This window comes from Mus caroli, chromosome X (genome assembly GCF_900094665.2).
Source record: "Mus caroli chromosome X, CAROLI_EIJ_v1.1, whole genome shotgun sequence".
Taxonomy (NCBI): domain Eukaryota; kingdom Metazoa; phylum Chordata; class Mammalia; order Rodentia; family Muridae; genus Mus; species Mus caroli.
The window spans coordinates 133,687,417-133,706,153 of record NC_034589.1 but is presented as its reverse complement, the minus strand read 5'-3'; the positions used below and the strand labels follow the sequence as shown (position 1 = coordinate 133,706,153).

At 38.8% G+C, this 18,737-nt stretch overlaps 1 protein-coding gene across 2 annotated transcripts in view; it reads left to right on the top strand.

Annotated features, from left to right (window-relative positions):
• Lhfpl1 (LHFPL tetraspan subfamily member 1) overlaps positions 1-18,737 on the top strand; it is a 48,247-nt gene that overhangs the window by 18,968 nt on the left and 10,542 nt on the right. For both annotated transcript variants that reach the window (XM_021153961.1, XM_021153962.1), the window contains exon 3: positions 3,775-3,873. In XM_021153961.1, coding sequence (XP_021009620.1) covers positions 3,775-3,873 — 99 coding nt within the window. The remainder of the gene's footprint in view (positions 1-3,774; positions 3,874-18,737) is intronic.

Below are 18,737 nucleotides of genomic sequence, written 5' to 3'. Positions count from 1 at the left end.
TATTCTAAGTTTCTGGGCTAATATCCACTTATCAGTGAGTATAATCTCAAAAGAACTCAAATGTACATTTTTAATCAGTTGTCACTCTCTTACAAAGTTGCAGGTTCCAGCACTAGCAAATGGCTTCCCTGTTGCTAGTTATAATCCCAAATAGACAAGGACAACTGTTGGGGTCAATCTAATTAAGGAAGGATTGTCATGTGATTTCATTTTCCTCTTAAATGCATCTTCCCAAGACAAATTTTTCTAGCTACAATAAAATGTATTGAGACTAAGAGTCAGTCACAAGTCAAATATGTGCATTAAGTGTATTTACATTCTATTATACTTAGCATCTAAAAGACTCTACAAGGGATGGGAATTGAGGCAATACCCACGTGTGTTGATGTGTGTTGGGACAGGACCCATGCATCACAAAGACATCTGCTTTGTTGCTATGTACCTCTGCAAAATTGCAAGATAATCCCTTTAATTTGGCAGTATTTTAGTGGAATAATGGTCAACTTCATAGCTTTTCAGCTGTTATGAAAACAAAGTGAGGAAACAATTAGAGGAATATGGTTAGAAATTGGGAGAGGAGCTACAGGAAAATGTAGTTGTTTAACAATAACAAATCTTAGCTGAGTACTTGAAATACATGCCACTTGATATGTATTAATCTCATTGGCCATTGGAGTGTCTGCCTAGGATATAGTATTTTTATGCTTTCCATTTTAAAATGGAGGTAACTGAGACAGAGCGAGTAGCTTGTCAAAAGTCAGGTGGACTTTAACTGAGTTCTTGGCAGATTCCAGAACATGTTCTCCTAAGCCATGTTATTCTGTCCAGATCTCATGTGTTCAAATTTCCTAAGCATGGTAGAGATTTTCTTCCTAAAAGGCAGTCATTCTTGAAAAAATGAATTCTAGAATAATAGAGCCTGTAAGGGCTTACTTTTTTTTTATTAGAAACTTCTTGCCAATAACTAGCTACATAAACTTGTGAATGCAGATGTAATATCTAAAGGTCTTCTTCTATGCAGGATTTTATGACAGAAGAGGTGGGAGGGTAGACAATGAGGAGGGAAATGAAGTGAATGTAGTACTTATATATGAAGTTCTTAAAATAAAAAAGGAATCCAAAAATAAATTAAAAAATAAACACAATGTCTTAGAAAAGATGCCATAATTGTACTAGCTATTCAGAATTATCTCACAACTTGACTGAGAAAGTTCCTTCAGAAGGCCAGCTATTTCTAGATAGAATGTGAAATGTCTGTTTGTCTTTCTTCATCTACCTGTGTTCATGCCTGTCTGCCTGCCTGCCTGCCTGCCTGCCTGCCTGCCTGCCTTCCTTCCTTCCTTCCTTCTCTCTCTCTCTCTCTCTCTCTCTCCCTCTCCCTCTCCCTCTCCCTCTCCCTCTCTCTTTCCCTCTCATTTTTTTCTTTGAGATAGGACTATATTCTATAGCTAAAGCTTACTTCCTGTGTAGCCCAAGCTACTTAGCCATTCTGATTTCCCTGCCTCAGACTCCAAAGGCTATTAGCAAGAGCCACCACACCCAGCTTCTCAGTCTTATTAACTCTTCCTATTGCAACAGGAAAGGACTCGGTTTTCCTTTTCACTTTTGTCTTTATCCATGGTGTGTACTCTGAACTATCTCATATGACAGCATTTCAGTTTATCTAGGGTGAAAGGAAGGGTCTTGTTTTATTGCCCCTGGATAAATTCAGAAGTCTGGTCTCTGAGTGACCAGTTTCATTTCCTGGAAGACTATAAGACAGATAGGAATGTTTTCTAATTTTAAGATTTCCATTGAAGGGGGGAGGGTTAAACATTAATGAGTGTTAAACCTTTCTTTAGTCTCCAAAGTTCTTCTCACTGTCAGGAAAGTTCTTCTTTCCATTTTTAAACCCTTTTTGCTATATGTTAAGTTCCTTAATTTCTCTTATAGCATCACTGGGGACAGAGAAAAGCTGATTACCATATGCCAGACAAACTCAGTTGCTCAATTAAAGATGCTCATCAGGCAAATTGTGCCCTATGAACTTCCTAGGATGTCTATGATAAAGAATGAGAAATGAAGGTGACATGAAGCCAGAAGTCTGTGAGTGGCCTTTGTGTCACTGTCCAGCTCAATCCAGGATTCAGGAACTTACAAATTTGACATTTAGTCACCACTACTCACACATCTGCTTCCGTGTTCTGCTGTCCATTGCTTCCTGCCAGTACATACTTTACAGGTGGTCTTGAAATCAGGAAATGTGAAATCGGGACCAGAAACCTACCTAGAAGAAATGACACTACTTGCTTTACCAATTGCTTTTCCTAACTTACCCGGACTGGGATCATAAATTGTGACTTTAGCTTCACAGAAACTTGATTCCCTTACGTGGTCCTTGTTTCTATCCCGTGTCTGTGCTATCTGCTAATTATGTTAGGAGTTCTATGTTTTGTTTTGTTTTGTTTTCTCTTACCTGTTTGTCTTTTCTTCATACTTTAGGACGGGATCTCCCTAAGTTGTTGGGCTAGTCTCTTGAACATGCCATGCAACCCAGTGTGAAGCATAATTCTCCTGCCTTAGGTTCCCAAAGGACCTAGATTACCATCATGCACCATCATGCATTGTATGTTTCTTAATTAAAAATTTCAGAAGTCAAAATCTAGTCCTGCTTTTCTTGAGGTCTGGCTGCAACAGCACCCAGAACTGGCCAACCAATTAAGTTGTTTGAATTTTGTGCCATGTGACAGTGTTTGTTCCAAATTACTGAAGTGAAAGGCCTGGCATGACATGGGTTATAAAATGTGAATCAGGTGCTCCTAGGATAGAATGGTGGCAGGTAAACCCAGACTTATAACTGTGGCTTTTAGAATAAGATTGTAATTAAAATTCCATAGGCTTTCCCTATAATGACAAAAAAAAAAAAAAAAAAAAAACCAATGGGAGATCATCAAATGGGTTTGTATTAATAGCCTACAACAGCTTAAGGAGGTTCATTTCTGCTCACAATGAGAATCAGTGGCACTGAGAACTCCCCTCCAAGTGGTGGTTGGAGTGTAAAGTCACATTGCATGCTCTGTTAGGAAGCAGAGAGAGATGAATGCTCCTGTTCGTCCTTTCCCCTCTTTACTTGCTCCAGCACACTGATGCATAGGAATGCTGTGATCTACATCCACGGTGTCTCTTCCCATCTCAGTTATCTCTCTGGAAAGACCCACACAGATATGCCCAGCAATGTACTTTTTAGGTGACTCTCAGTCCCACCAAATTGACAGTCAAAGTTAATCATTGCAGGGACATAGATGTCAAAGGAGGGAAAGAGGCTTGGATTTTGGTTGAAATAATACTTTGAAAAAGAGAGAGTATAGGGCCCTGTTTACCACATGAAGCCTCCTCAACATGGATGCAGTTTGGAGCTCTGCTCAGTAGCTTCATGGAGAGTTTGCTAGAAGGTCTCATAGTGAAACCCTGCATGAAAACAAAGAAAAAATGGCTATAAGAGTAAAATGAACCTTAGTTTCCTATACTATTCTGTCTTTGAGTTGATCTCTCTCTCTCTCTCTCTCTTCCTGTCTATCATCTATCTATCTATCTATCTCACTCCACTACCTATGGTATGACACAGGAATTCTGTCGAATTGACAGTATGATAGAAATCAAGCATTTTAGAGTAAAAAGTTAAGTGTCAGGCCTGCTTTGGGAAGGCAGAATTAATGTGAAGCAGCCCAGGGTAGATGTCAGGATGACTGGAAAACTGCTCTATTTTTCTACATGTGCCTGTGCTTTTCTTTCCAGGGCTGCTGATAAGTGCAGGCTGTGCATTATATCCTTTAGGATGGAACAGCCCGGAGGTAATGCAAACATGCGGGAATGTCTCCAATCAATTTCAGTTAGGTAAGGCTGGATGGCCAGAATGGCAGTGATGGTTTATGGGAAAAATGTCTTCAAACATTTACCTCTTGTGGAGTCCTCTGTGACTAATGGCACTTGTCTGCAATTGTCCTGCTGTCAGCATGTAGGAGGTGGTATGTTCGTCCGAGTTCTTTTGCTTTTTTAAACTTGTAGGGAATGGCTTTAAAATTCCCCTTTGTTAATTCTCTTTCTATGTGATTTATACATTTTTATCCAGGCTCTTTTGGTCAGTGTAGAGGAAGTAACTATAGAGTAATTCGAAGTATGTGGCATGCAGACAAATTTTTGGTATGTGTTATTTTCTATCACTTACCTGAGGAGAAATATAAAAGAATGGGACAGAAAAAGAGAGATTCATTCACAGAATTCATATTTTCTTGCTTTCCTCTGTGTGTTGGTTAGAAGAGAGGAAATGCAATGTTTATAATACTTAAGATGGATTATATTACAACCAGTGAGGATAGCAGAGAAGAAATGGGTAAAGGAGCAACTTCTGGAGAAGACACATACATACAAAGAAAGATATCATAAATTTATCCCTTATGTTGAACCTAAATTTGAATTTAAGGGTATCTATGTCTGTGTGAATAGGACATCAAACTAAGAAGAGGACTTTGGGAGTGGAGGAAGTCTAAATGAATGATTAAAGATAAAAGAATGATAAAAGAGCAAGAAGAGATAGTGGACTGTTTGAAACATGAAGACAGGAGACAGAATGACTGTCAGGGAGGAAGAGGACTAAGGAGAGGGAGAGGAGGAACATTGTGGATGAGGAGACTAAGTATAAAATATATTGATAGATATACATTAGAAAATGTAACCATGAAATCTACTGCTCTATATATTAAATAGTAAAAAGAAAAAACACTTCAAATACAATTGATATTTTTACACACACTACCCTAAATACATCTCACTATGTCTCCAGCAGAAGAAACTGTTACCTGTAATTTACATGTTTTAAAGGTTATACACACTCAAAATGGTGATTGTATATGAACATTATATTCATTATTGTATTTTATTCTCTTTTATGTAGTAGCATTATTTTCATCTTTCCAATAAGTTTTAAGCTCATATCATGAGAGTCATGGAGAGAGCCCATTAGGCAGTTAATCTATGGCAGTGATTCTCAACTTGCTGTCCATTGATACTGTTGGTTTGCAATGAATCTAATTCTAAATAATGGTGACCATCTCAATCCAAGTAGTTTTAGATTTTCTGAATTTGTCACAGAAAATTCCACATTCCAGAAAACCTCCAGTCCTGAGCAGCCTTTGCTGCTTACACCACTCTTTTTAAATTTAATTTTATTATTATTTTTTACTTATTAACTTTATATGCCACTCACTGCCTTCCTTTCTGTCATGTTCNCCATGATGCTTCCCCCTGCCCCCTCTCCTTTCTGAGCAGGTGACCCCCTCCAGGTATTCTCCCACCCTGTTGCTTCTCATCTTTGCAAGGCTAGGTGCTTCCTCACCCACTGAGGCCAGATAAGACAGCCCAGCTAGAAGAACATATCCCACCTTCAGGCAACTGCTTTTGTGATAGCCTCGTTCCAGTAGTTCAGAACCCACATGAAGATCAAGCTGCAGATCTGCTACACATGTGTGGGGAAGCCTAGGTCCAGCCCATGTACAATCATTGGTTGGTGGTTCAGTCTCTGAGAGCCCCAAGAGTCCATGTTAGTTGACTCTGTTGATCTTCCTGTGCAATTCCTATTCTCTTTGGGGCCAGCAATCCTCCCTCCTATTCTTCCATAAGAGTCCCCAAGCTCCATCTGCTGTTTAGCTGTCATTGTCTGCATCTGTGTGAGTGAGCTACTGGGTGGAGCCTCTCAGAGGACAGCCATGCTAGACTCTTGTCTGCAAGCATAACAGAGTATCATTAATAGTATCAGGGATTGGTTTTTAGCCATGGATGAGTCTCAAGTTTGGCTGGTTATTGGTCAGCCATTCCCTCAGTCTCTGCTCCATCCCCTGTGCCTGCATTACTTGGATACAGGATAAGTTTTAGGTTGAAAGTTTTGTGGTTGGCTTGATGTCTCTATCGCTCTACTGGGAGTCCTGGAGCCAGGCATATTTTAAAAGCTTATTGGGCAGTATTCTTAGCTAATGGATGAAGTCCAGATTCACAGAAGGAACACTGTCTCAAGAAAAGTAATATGAAGAATGATTGAGGAAGACAGTCCAACACCCGAGCACCCTGGCCATACACATACACACAAACCTCAAAGTTCATTCACTACCATATATTTATATATGTTTCCTTTGTAGTACATAATGTATAATCATTTGTTCATATTTGCCCATCTGTTTTCCTTACTGGGATGGATGTGCTGTGATGGAAGAGACTTTGGATGCACACACACACACACACACACACACACACACACAAATCATGCTTTTTGCATGATACTTTACACTGAAAGAAATCTGCTCTTACCTCTTCAAGCTAAAGACAATGAATCAGAGGCCAAAAAACCTGATCACACAATACAAGTTTCCTGACCTAACACTCTTGTGTTTTCAAGTGAGGATTCAAAGGTTTTGCATCACTTCTTGAAGGAACAGGGACTATCATGGTGCCAAATTATAGTGTTGTCACTGCTGTGACAAGGAGGACAGTTTATTTTTTTCTTTTCTTTTTTTATTAGATATTTTCTTCATTTACATTTCAAATGCTATCCTGAAAGTCCCCTATACCCTCCCCCATGCCCTGCTCCTCAACCCACTCACTCCCATTTCCTGGCTCTGGCATTCTCCTGTGCTGGGGCATATAATCTTCCCAAGACCAAGGGCCTCTCCTCCCAATGATGGCTTACTAGGCCATCCTCTGCTACATGTGCAACTAGAGACACAGCTCTGGGGGTGGGTACTGGTTATTTCATATCGTTGTTCTTCCTATAGGGGTGCCGACCCCTTTAGCTTCTTGGGTCCTTTCTCTAGCTCAGGAGGACAGTTTCTATAAGTGATAATAGTAGAGGAGATTCTTACATCAATTGGGAAAACATTAGGAAGACCTCCCTAACAATCTGTGATTTTTAGAAGAAACCTGAGAGATTGGTAGAATTAACCAGGAGAAATTCAGGAAAAAGAGAGTTCTACACACAGAGACAGGACAATATTCTATATATTGGAAATTACTTAGATATTGGAGAACTGGAAGATCAGTGTTGCTCACTCAAGCTGAATGAGTGACAAGAAGTATAATAGATGACCAAATGGTTGTGAGTGGCAATCCAACTTTATAGAGTTTTGTGTTTTATCTTATCTGAAATGGGAAGCCATTGCACGATTTTATGAAGGACAGAGACAAGATGTGATTTACACCCCCGAAACGTTCTTGTGATGGAGTTACAGAGAATCATTTTGAAAGTTATGGCAAAAGTGGAAGAGTCAGTTAGGAGGATAGTCTTAGACTAGGCAGAAAAAAAAAAACCCAGGTGCTGGCTATCTGAATAAAGTAGACTGATTACAAATATTCCTTATCAACATCATTTGACATGTTAACAGGGATGGAGAAATTTCACAATGCTCCACCCCTAGATGAAGGGGTAAAGGCAATTAATGGCTGCCTAGAGAGGGAGAGTTCATCATTTTTTTGGTGGGGTGAGCCCTCAGTAGGTTGTCCATTTCCATGTGGTCAGTTCCCAATACAATACATACACACACAAGCATTGAAAGGTTGTATGTATGTATATATATATATATATATATATATATATATATATTTACACACACATATAAGCATGCATAAAACAATAAAAATTATAAAAGGAGATCCTGAATTTGATGGGGAATATAGAAGGAGAAGGAGAAGAGGGAGAAGAAGGTGATAGGAATACAACAGCCATATATGTAATTTTTTTAATGAAAAGTATATTTGTCCCTTGCATCCACAGGTTAGTTTCTTTATATTTGGATTCAGTCAAGTATGGAAAAAACAAATTTGATAAAAATTCTGCATGTATTACAGATGTACATTTTTCATTATTTATCTATAAATAATGGAGTATAGCAACTGCTTACATAAAATTTACATTGAATTACATATTATAAGTAATCTAGAGATGACTAAAATATACATAAAGAATGTATGATTCCTATCAAGCTCCAATGCCATTTTATATCAGGGATTTGAATATCTGTCAGTTGTGTGTGAGTTGCTAGACCTAATCTTCAGTAGACTGTGAAGGACAGGAGTGCATTTTAAAATGTTCCATCCATTGTGAAAGATAATAGGATTGGTGTGGGTAGGAGAAGACTAGAAATGGGAAGACAAGAGAAGTTGCTGTGGTTGGTACTGGAAGAGGAAAAGGGAATCTCAGTTCGGACATTTGTTAGTTGTGTCTATTAGCCTAAATGTGAATGTCGAACCATCGGGCTCACTGAGGAGTCTGTCCATAAGTTGAGAAATTGGGAGTTCTTAGCATGTGTATAATATGGCTACAAAGAGGAATGTGATAACAATGACTAGCACCCTGTGAATGTCTAGTTTACAAACAGGTGAAGTTACTTTTTTTTTTTCAATCAAGATAGCTTTAGTTTTTATTTTATTTATTGTATTTTCATTAGATATTTTCTTTATTTACATTTCAAATATTGTCCCTTTTCCTAGTTTCACCTTTGAAAATCCCCTATCCTCTCCCCTCTCCCCCGGCTCACCAACCTACCCACCCCCGCTTCCCTGTCCAGGCTTTCCCCTACACTGAGGCATAGAGCCTTCTCAAGACCAAGGGCCTCTCCTCCTATTGATGTCCAACAAGGCCATCCTCTGCAACACATGCAGCTGGAGCCATGGGTCCCTCCATGGTTACTCTTTGGTTGGTGGTTTAGTCCCTGGGAGCTCTGGCAGGTACTGGTTGGTTCATATTGTTGTTCCTCCTATGGAGCTTCAACCTGGTGAAGATCTACTCAGCTGTGGAAAATGAGTAAAAAGAAAGCTTCTTCTAAGTCTTGGAAATTCCCAGCACATAAAATTAGTGAGTATGTAACTGAGCAGTGGTGGTACATGCCTTTAATCCCATCACACAGGAGGTGGTAGCAGTTAAATCTCTTGAGTTTCAGCCTGATCTACAGAGTGAATTTCAAGGCAGCCAGGGCTACAGAGGGAAACCCCTTTTCAGTGAATAAAAATACCTATGTGGCATTTACTATCCATATAGCAACCCATTATATCTTGGCATCAATCTGCTAATTAGCCTGTGTCTTAATATATTTTGTCTTCCTACAACAGATTACTCATTACTGGATAATATATAAAGACAAAATGTTTAACTTGGTATAACGTCAGTGTCTGAATGTATCAAGACATGGTGAGGAAGCAGAAAATGAATTGAGTTTGTACAGAAAATTTGTGTATGTGTGCAAGGATAAAGAGAGCAACTATGGCTCTTTTCTGACAACCTGCTCATTCTTGGTAACTAGTCTGGGCTCTGGAGATCTGACATAAAACAGCATCCACCCACTTATGTTGGTGGAGCTGCCATTACCAACTAAGCCTCATCTCTTAAAGATCCCACTACCTCATCACTGACTGTGAGGACCATATTTTCAGCACATAATTTTCTTGGGGGACAAACCGTATCCAGAATAGCCTTTTTGTTTTCACATGGGTCTTGTGCATACTGTAATAATTCTTTGTATTCATTCTCTGCCTATAGGTATTGTAGTCTTCCCGCCTACCCCTTATTGCAATGATCCCTAAATATTGAGAGAAGGGCATTTAGCTGGGCATTCTGAAAGCTCTTATTCTTTGTATGAGAGGAGGTGGATATAAAGTGGCACCCCTAACCAAGGGGCTATTGGCAACTAATAGCTGATAAAAATGGGGAGTTGTTTGTCTTTAAGGTTTTTGCCATTGGTAGGTAGATCATGTTCCTGTGAAAAGGCTACACAACTGTGAATATATGGGAACCTCAAATTGAACTTAACAGGTGAGGAAAAAAAGACTATACAACATTGGGTGAGTAGGAAAGGGTGTATGGATCTGGACAGGGTTGGAGGTAATGAATATGGTAAAAACTCATTGCACAAAATTTTCAAAGAACTAATAGAAATTGATTAACCTGCAATAACTGTATAAAATACTTTCATTGTGACAGTTCGCATGCGCGCGTGCATGTGTGTGTGTGTGTATGTGTGTGTGTTTGTAGCATAAGAGGACTTTGGATCCCAGGATACCTTGAAGTTAGAGCTACAGGCAGTTGTGAGGCAATAGTTTGGTGCTGGGACTTAGATCCAAGTCCTTTTGGAGAGCAGCCATTGCTCTTAACTGCTGAGCCACCTCTCAAGTCCCTGTAGTGTACACTAGAATCTTCATTTTACAGAAATGGAAAACAAGGTTAAGAGAGACTGACTAACTTGCTTAAAGTTATTTATCTGGTGGAGGAGCAGAGCTGTGGTTCTAGTCCTATGAGTGTTGCCATGGAGAAATATTCGATTGACATTTCACCAATGATTGAACTACCTCATTTTCTTGAACAATACAAATTGGGTTGGTGGGATATAGGGTTCAATTATTCATTTTAATTTTATTAAATAAATGCTTAATTTTATTAATGTAATTTATTTTTATTAATTTAAATGTGAAGGCTCCAATGTGACAGGTAGTGATCATGTTGCAAGGCATAACTTGGGACTCTCTGAACTTAATTGCTATGTTCCTCTGCAGAGGAGGCTGCACCAGACATGCATGTGGTACGCAGACACACAGACAAAACATATATATATATATATATATGTTAAAATTCAAAAAGTATTAAGAAAGTTGGGGAGTATGCCAAAAGGGTGTGGTTATTTTTTATTGCTGTTGAAAGTTTGTATTCATAGACAGTTTGACAATGGCAACTTATAAGAAGAACATTCATAGAAGCACAGCTGTTGGACATAAGAAAAATGACGGTGCTGTGTGTAGACACCTCTTTGAAAATATTTTGTTGTTTGGCTGCATTTGTAGCTCATTGGTAGTGCTTTTGCACATGGATTTGATCTCTATTACTATAAAATAAACAAACTCATACTTGAAGTTTTCTGTTTAAAAATTCATTCTTAAAAATTGACAAACTGCTGCCATGGAGGAGAACTGAGAATTCTGAGAAGTATCTGGGGTGACAGGATGAAGAGAATCTTTTTCTAAAATGGTGAAATGCTTGAACATTGGAGGGAATGATCCTATATTAGAGAGAATATGGTACATGAGCAGTGAAGAGGAGTTTTTCTTTTAGGATAGTAAAAAGAAATCCAGATAAGAGACTTGAACACGTAACTAATACATAGTTCAGCTTTGTTAAAAATTTCAAAATCCTCTCAAATTCAGAACTACCATTCCCCATTCTCAATGCCCCATAGGCAGAAACACACAAGTAGTTCCTAGTAAGAAGTTACAGAATCTAAATACTTCTAATAGAATATAGCTCTCTCTCTCGCTCTCTCTCTCTTTTATTTTTTTAATTTTTTGTTTTTTTTTGTTTTTTTTTGTTTGTTTGTTTTTTNTTTGTTTTTCAAGACAGGGTTTCTCTGTAGCCCTGGCTGTCCTGGAACTCACTTTGTAGACCAGGCTGGCCTGGAACTCAGAAATCTGCCTGCCTCTGTCTCCCGAGTGCTGGGATTAAAGGCACGCACCACCATGACTGGCTAGAATATAGCACTTCTTAATGAAAAGACTGGTATCCAGAACACTTAATCCTTAGGTAAGTTCTATAGTGTCTTGAGATGAAGCATATCACTACAGTTTCATACTTCAAAAGGATACAGAGCATTGGCTTATAAAACCAGTAGGATTTACAGTGGACTTAAAAGATGAGTTGAGGTAGAAATAGGAGGGCAAGTACCAGTTTACTCTGATATCTTTTTGCTTACTCTTTTAGTTTTTTAAGATGATAGCCCATATGAAAGTATAAATAATACCCCTTTGGGTTACTCTTTATTATTTATGTTTATTTTAAAACATCTTATGACAAACAAAATTGTACTAAACTTTCATGACAATCAACAAACAGAAGGAAAATATATGCATAGCTGATCATACCATGCTGTTGTTATAATGATGTAACCTTGGAACATGTAAATTGGTTTATGGAAAGTTATTCAGCAGTTTATTCAGTGAGTTGAGGAAATTACACATTCCTTGTTTGCTGTGTGATATCATCTTCATCGTCTTCATCCTCCTCCTCCTCCTCCTCATCTTGATCCCAGTATTAAAATGAAAGTAGTATTCTCATGTGTGATGATTAGGCCTTTTTACCAATTTGACTAGCTTTAGAAGTATCTAGGGGACATATATCTCTATGCAAGTCTATGGGGGTGTTTCAGAGAGGCTAAACTGAGGAAGGAATATTCACTTTGCATGTAGTAGAGTCATTCCCGCAGGCCGGGGTTTTAGCCAGAATAAAAAGAAGAAGAAGAAGAAGAAAAAAAAAGAACCAGTCAAATGAATCCCAGTATTCTTGTATGTGTGTCCTGATCTACCTACTTGTGAGCAAGCTTCCTGCTGCGATGCTTTCTCCGACATGAGGGACTGTATCTCTTGGGAATTTGGCTGGAGCAAAGACAAACATGTATGTAATGTCTTATGCTTTAGTTTTCAGAAAAGGAATCAATTAAGAGATAGAGATATCCTATATCTATAGGACTTCCTTAATTTTCTACTTCTAAAAATTATCTGAACAAATTTTCTAACAACCCCAGGCACTTAGAAATAAAAAAAAGATATATGTCAAAAACTAATAAGAAATAAGAAATCAATTTATTACTTAAAAAACCTTTGATGTACCAATTATTTATTTACCATTTAGTAAGAAGAAAGCTAATTGGTATGCTAATGAAATGATGTGCTTGCTTAACATGAAAATTAAATATTGGCTGAATATTGAGTATGAAAGTATTTATAGCATCTTCCATAGTTTTCATTTGATTGGTATTTTGCTTTTGTAATTATCGGTGCTGGGAGGACAAGTTCACATAAATATGGAGTACCAACCTGTTAGGGCCACTTCAGAAGCTACCGCAAGTGCTGTGTTAAAGTCAAGCCAAAATTCACTGACTTTTTCTAAAATTTAATTCATCAACTCAAACAGCAGTTTTCATTTTTATGCTTTGTTGCTATATTATTTATTTATTAGGCACATTTTTTTTCCTACAGTATGTTCTGACCAGGATTTCCTTTCCTGTGTCTCCTCCCAGGTTCTCCCCAGAACCCTGCCCATCCAACTCCATGCCTTCTCACTCTCTTTCTTTAAACAAAAAACAAACCAATAAAAATTACAAACAAACCAGAATAAAACATAAAACAGACAAACAGAAAAAAATCCTCTAGAAACAATACACATGTAGACGCATGCACACACAAAAAAACTCATAAAAAATCAAACTTGGAAACTATAATAGATAAACAAAAGATGGTTAGGGCAAAAAAAATGCCTAAACAAAACACAAGAAAAAGGGTCTTCAAAAATACCACTGAGTTTGTTTTGTGCTGGATATGTACCCCGCATCCTGGGGTCTAACCTTAAAGAGCGATTTGTATACCCAGAGAGGCTTCACAGACAAACACTGCTTAGTCCTTTGTGAGCAGTTATCAGTTGGAGATGGCTTTGGTGGTAGAAATGGGACCTCAAGTTCAGTTCCCCTTTCTGTGCTGGGATCCTATCTGTTTGGACTTGTGCAGCCCCTGTGCATAAAGGTAGCAGTTTTTAAAATTCAACTTTACTAACACAATCCAATCCAAAGATATACTATTTCAATGCTTACATACTAAAGAATGACAGTCGGGGAATATTAAAAGATTCTGTTTTCCTTTATTGAATCACCGTTTCTGCAAGATCAGCAAACTTTGCATGTATAGTAAAATCCTTGTAATTTATAATATACGACAGTACTGAATCCAAGCCCATGTTCCAGGTTGTGTTTATTGCCGTCACATGGTGTGAGGTGAGAGAATGTACAGTACTAAATGCACCATGTTGTAAATTCAGAATCACGACTGCACTGACGTTGCATGATGGAGCCTGGTCAAGGTGCTGCCATAAACACCTCAGATTCATTATAAGTGTGATTTTGAATTAACTTATGTTCGTTGTGCCTTCAGAAACCATTTGCTCTTGCTAAGGTTTTCATTACCCTCCCATATTTTGTTACATGACCCCATAGGACCGTGGCCAACAGCTTTATAATCTGTGGCCTATATAACATGAAGAATAAATTCACAGGTTAGCAGTGCTGGACTTGTCATCAAATGTGAGCCCTGCCACTTACTAGTTGTACAAATCTGGGCACACTCCTTAACTTCTCAGTATATCATCAATGGGGATTGTTAATAGTATTGATTCTTGTAGGATTGGGGTGATAGAGGAAAGTCACCATTAGATACAAAGCACAATGCTGCATTAATACAACTTGTTATTGTCAGAGTCCCTTTGGAGGAGATGACCCAAACTTTAATGGAGACAAGAAAGGAAAGGCCCATCCCTCTTGACCAAGGTTGGTGATAGAGGATAACCAAAGGTCATGTGTGTGTTCCTTGTAGTTCCTTTCTCTGGTGGTTCATTTCCCTTGCTCTCTTAACATTTCCGCCCATTCTAGACAGTTCAAAGCCTTTTATGGTGACTTGGGGTTTGACCTTCCAGGGTTCAGTTTCCAGGAATTTCCTGTTACCTTTTGTTTCTTTCAGTTTTCTTTTTAAAATTTTATTTATTTATTCACTTAACATCCTGCTCACTGCTCCCTTCATAGTCACCCCTCCCACAGTCCTTCCCTTATCCCCTTCCACTACTCTTCTGAGCAGGTGGGGCCTCTGGGTATCCCTCATCCTTGCACTTTAAGTCTCTGTGAGGCTAGGCACTTCCTTTCCCACTGAGGCCAGACAAGGCAGCTTAGCTAGAAGAACATATCCCACATACAAGTAACAGCCTTTTTGTGGATAGTCTGCTGTGCTCACCAGAGCACAGCTGGCTTAGCAAGCATCTTTGCATCCACAGTGGGGCAGTAGAGTGTGGGAGAAGTCAGCCTGGCAAGGGTAAACTGCTTACTCTGCTTTCAGTCTTCCTAGGCTTGCTTGGGCACATCACTTCCCCACTCTGAGACCTGGCTACTCTGTTTTCATGTACAGAGCACTGTACTAGGTGGGTGAGTAGCCGGGTTACTAGCTCCAGTAATAAAGCCTGCCTGTAGATGTGAATCTTTTTCCACTTTCAGAAAACCAAGGGTCCTATATACCTACTTAGCTCCCTGTTATGACTTGCTCTCCATTAATCATTTATCTTCATATCTGTCTTTTCCCCCCTGTTCTCAAAAAGTATATTTTCAAGTGTTTTAGCATACACATACCTGTAGCAGGAGACAAATATATTAATTTGTTTAACTAGTAATTATTTTATTACATATACATCAAAATATCATCTTTTATACATTAAAATATACAGTAAAACAGCAATGTACTTAGGATAATCATCTGATACACAATAATAGTTTGAGAATCACTGCTGGTAGCTGTCTGAGAGAAAAATGTATTTAGCTAAGGACCTTGCGCAGAGCCACTATCTTTTGGGGAAGCATTAGCTGGAAGGTTGACAGTCCTGGGAAATTCAGGGCTTAGACATTGCTGAAAACCTCAGAGTTATGTACATGAACAACAGAGATGTGGGTCCATACAGAGGAGAAATTGAGCTAAGTTGGAGGAGACCGGAAAAAATTAATGGGTCATGAAACAACTTTGTTCAACTGCATATGTCTGCTGCCTAACACACCTTTACATTGTGCAGTAGCTTTATCCCTATCTTACTGTCTGGCCATAGATGATCCACTTCACTTCTTTAAACCCTTTTACCCATAGGCAATGTGAGAAATCAATTATCTTCAGAACCGGTTCTGCTATTGTGTTAGAGAAGTGCACCAAAAAGTTTTGAAACAATAATCTTGCCTGTGAGAGGTAGAAATTAGAACTCTAATTGGTTAGATCTTCTCACTGATCAGCTTCTAGATTAAAAATAGTGAGAAATTTAGGGTAATGACACTCTATACATCTCAGGGGATATAAAGTGATTTTCGTTTTGACTAGAAGAAATAACAGAGGTGCTTTTATAAACATTTCTCTTTTTCTTGAAATAATCCACGTGAGAAAGGGTGTTCAACCCTGAATTAGTTGCTTGTTACGGTTGCAGTTCTGCAACCCCAGAGGAAGAGAAGGTTCTTCCAAAGGCCTCAAGGGCAAGTCCACTGCATGGCCTTATTTTCCTGTTGTCTTGTTGAGGCCTCCCAGGCTCAGGAACAGAAATAAAGTTCTAGGGGCTGGTTGTCTATCAACCACACAACCACACGATGGCAGTAAAGCAAGGCAAATTCATTTGGTTTAGCACTTTTGCTCTTTACTTTCTAGAATGTGAATCACAATTTCTTTGCTTCCATTTCCTCCCCTGGAGTTGCTTCTGTAAGCATCAGTGCCAATTTCTGCTTCCTCTTTCACCTTTATTGTGTGTTAGTCCTTTCCCTATAAAATGGTGCTGAATTTTAAGCTTTTGTTTAAAAGCAGAATCTCAGAGTTTACTTGTTTTGTTTTGTTTTTTGTTTTTGTTTTTGTTTTGTTTTGTTTTTGAGACAGGGTTTCTCTGTATAGCCCTGGCTGTCCTGGAACTCACTTTGTAGACCAGGCTAACCTCAAACTCAGAAATCCGCCTGCCTCTGCCTCCCGAGTACTGGGATTAAAGGTGTGCGCCACCACGCCCGGCCAGAGTTTACTTTTAAGAGCAGATATTAACAGTGTAGCATCCAAGCCATGAGGCTCAGTCAGTGAGGATGGCGTGAGATACCATACAATATATGTTCATCTCAGGGCCCACACCCTGTAAATGTGAATGGCAACTGTTATGATTATGGCTGTTGTTGGTATAGGTCAGACTAACCCAGAGGCTTGATAATAAAGTGAAACTGTTGCAAAAGAGCAAAGCAAGCAACAGCTACATTCCTAGGAGAAATTCCCTGATGAGGTTGGGATTACAGGGAAGAGAGACCTATATGTTAGAGCTATGTCATATGGTTTCCTACAGACAATAGTCACTAAACCTCGTCTAAATGAATTATAAGAAATGGTGAGAAAGATAAAAATATCTCTCTCAAGTGAATGCCCCTAGCATGGCAACAAGCACAGGGAAATTTTAAAGAAATGTAGATAACTTTCCACATTTTTTCTTTAATAGGCTAAATGATATACCTTACTTCGGGCCCCATTGGGCTGGACTTAGGAATCTACTGGACTCTTCCCCAGAATTATGGATGTGAGGGATCTGTAGGGAAGCCTAGATATCTGCATCTTAAGTTCTTTTAGGTATTTGCAGAGACTAGGATTAGCAGACAGGTGATCTGAAAAGTACTCATCATGCTAGGCTCTGCACTGATTTCTTGTTTAATATACCATTGTATTTACCCCCTTAGCTGTATTGTAAAGTGAGTAGTCACATTTATTTTTTACCATGAGGAAGAGATGCTCAATAAGGGTAAATGGCTTGCTCCTGGGGATCCAGTTTGGAAGGGCCAGGACATGCTTTCAGATGCAGTTCTTTGTAACTGTCATGTCAGGCTCTGCTCCCTATACCACGTCGACTCTCTAGGTCCAAAGTTGAATAATTCCAGCTACTATAGACACCTCCTGATGAAATGGGAGAACTTCGAGACATGCTTCATCTCTCTGTTAAGTCCTTCTTGTAGAATAATATTCCTGCCTATAGCTCCAACTTGACAAATGGCTAAAACTCAGGAAACAGGATTAACTGGGAGAGTAAGTAGAAATGGTATGTTGTAAGTTGTGAAGTACTATTCTCATATTGGATGGTATAATTTGGGGACTTTGTTATTTCTGAGGTATTTGAGGGCAATTTTTTATAAGCCTCCATGACAGGTATCTGTTAGGCACTGGAGTCTGAATAGAAACAGCAAATGCTTCAAGCTGGCATTGTTAGTACAGGTCTCAGTAAATGATTTGCATGAGGGTTCACTCACTCCTAAGTTCTAGGGTAGATTAAGTTTCTGGGACTGAGCCTTTAGCATTTTTTAGTATTTAAGAATTTATCAAAATAGAGATAATACTCATTATTCTATCTTGGATGTTCACTATAAAGTATTGAATAAATCAGTATAAAATGCAGAGTTCAAAGAGATTGTAGTTTGTTTCAAGAGATAAACTGTACAGTTATATAACAAATAACTGATAATGATGCTAATCCAAATGGATGACATCAGCACCTGTAGATGTGATAATGTGGAGGCACATAAGGAGAACTCTAGAATCCTATCTTTCTTCTCTTAATTTGCACTCTACCCTGGGTTACTAGAGTCATCTCTTGCTTCCCTTCCCTCCATCTCATTATTCCCCTTCTTCTTTCTTTTCCCTCTTCTTCTTTATCTCCTGTTTTTAGATTGTTAGAGATCCTACATACAGGTCCCTTGGTATCTCCATCTTAGGTTAAAGTGATATTTATGAAATGCAAATCTGATGCCATTCTGTCTTACCAAGTATAATTCCCCATTACTTTGAGGATGGAGTCCAGACTCCACAACAAGGCCTATAGGGACCTCAGATATACACATATTCTGCCATGTCAGTTATCCAGAAAACCCAAGTTCCTCCCCATTGCCTCAATTTTGCAGCTGTCACTGTGTTTCATAAGACTGCCTCTTCTCATTTCCTTGCCTGCTTAATTTCTGATTTTTCTTCAAAACATCCTTGTCCCCTTTACAATGAATTTGATCCCCATCTTCATCCTTGTGTGACTTGGCATCATAGCACTTGCCATATTAGTGAGAACATCTCCTCACCCTAATCCCTGTTTTTATTTATTTTTTTGTATTTTAATA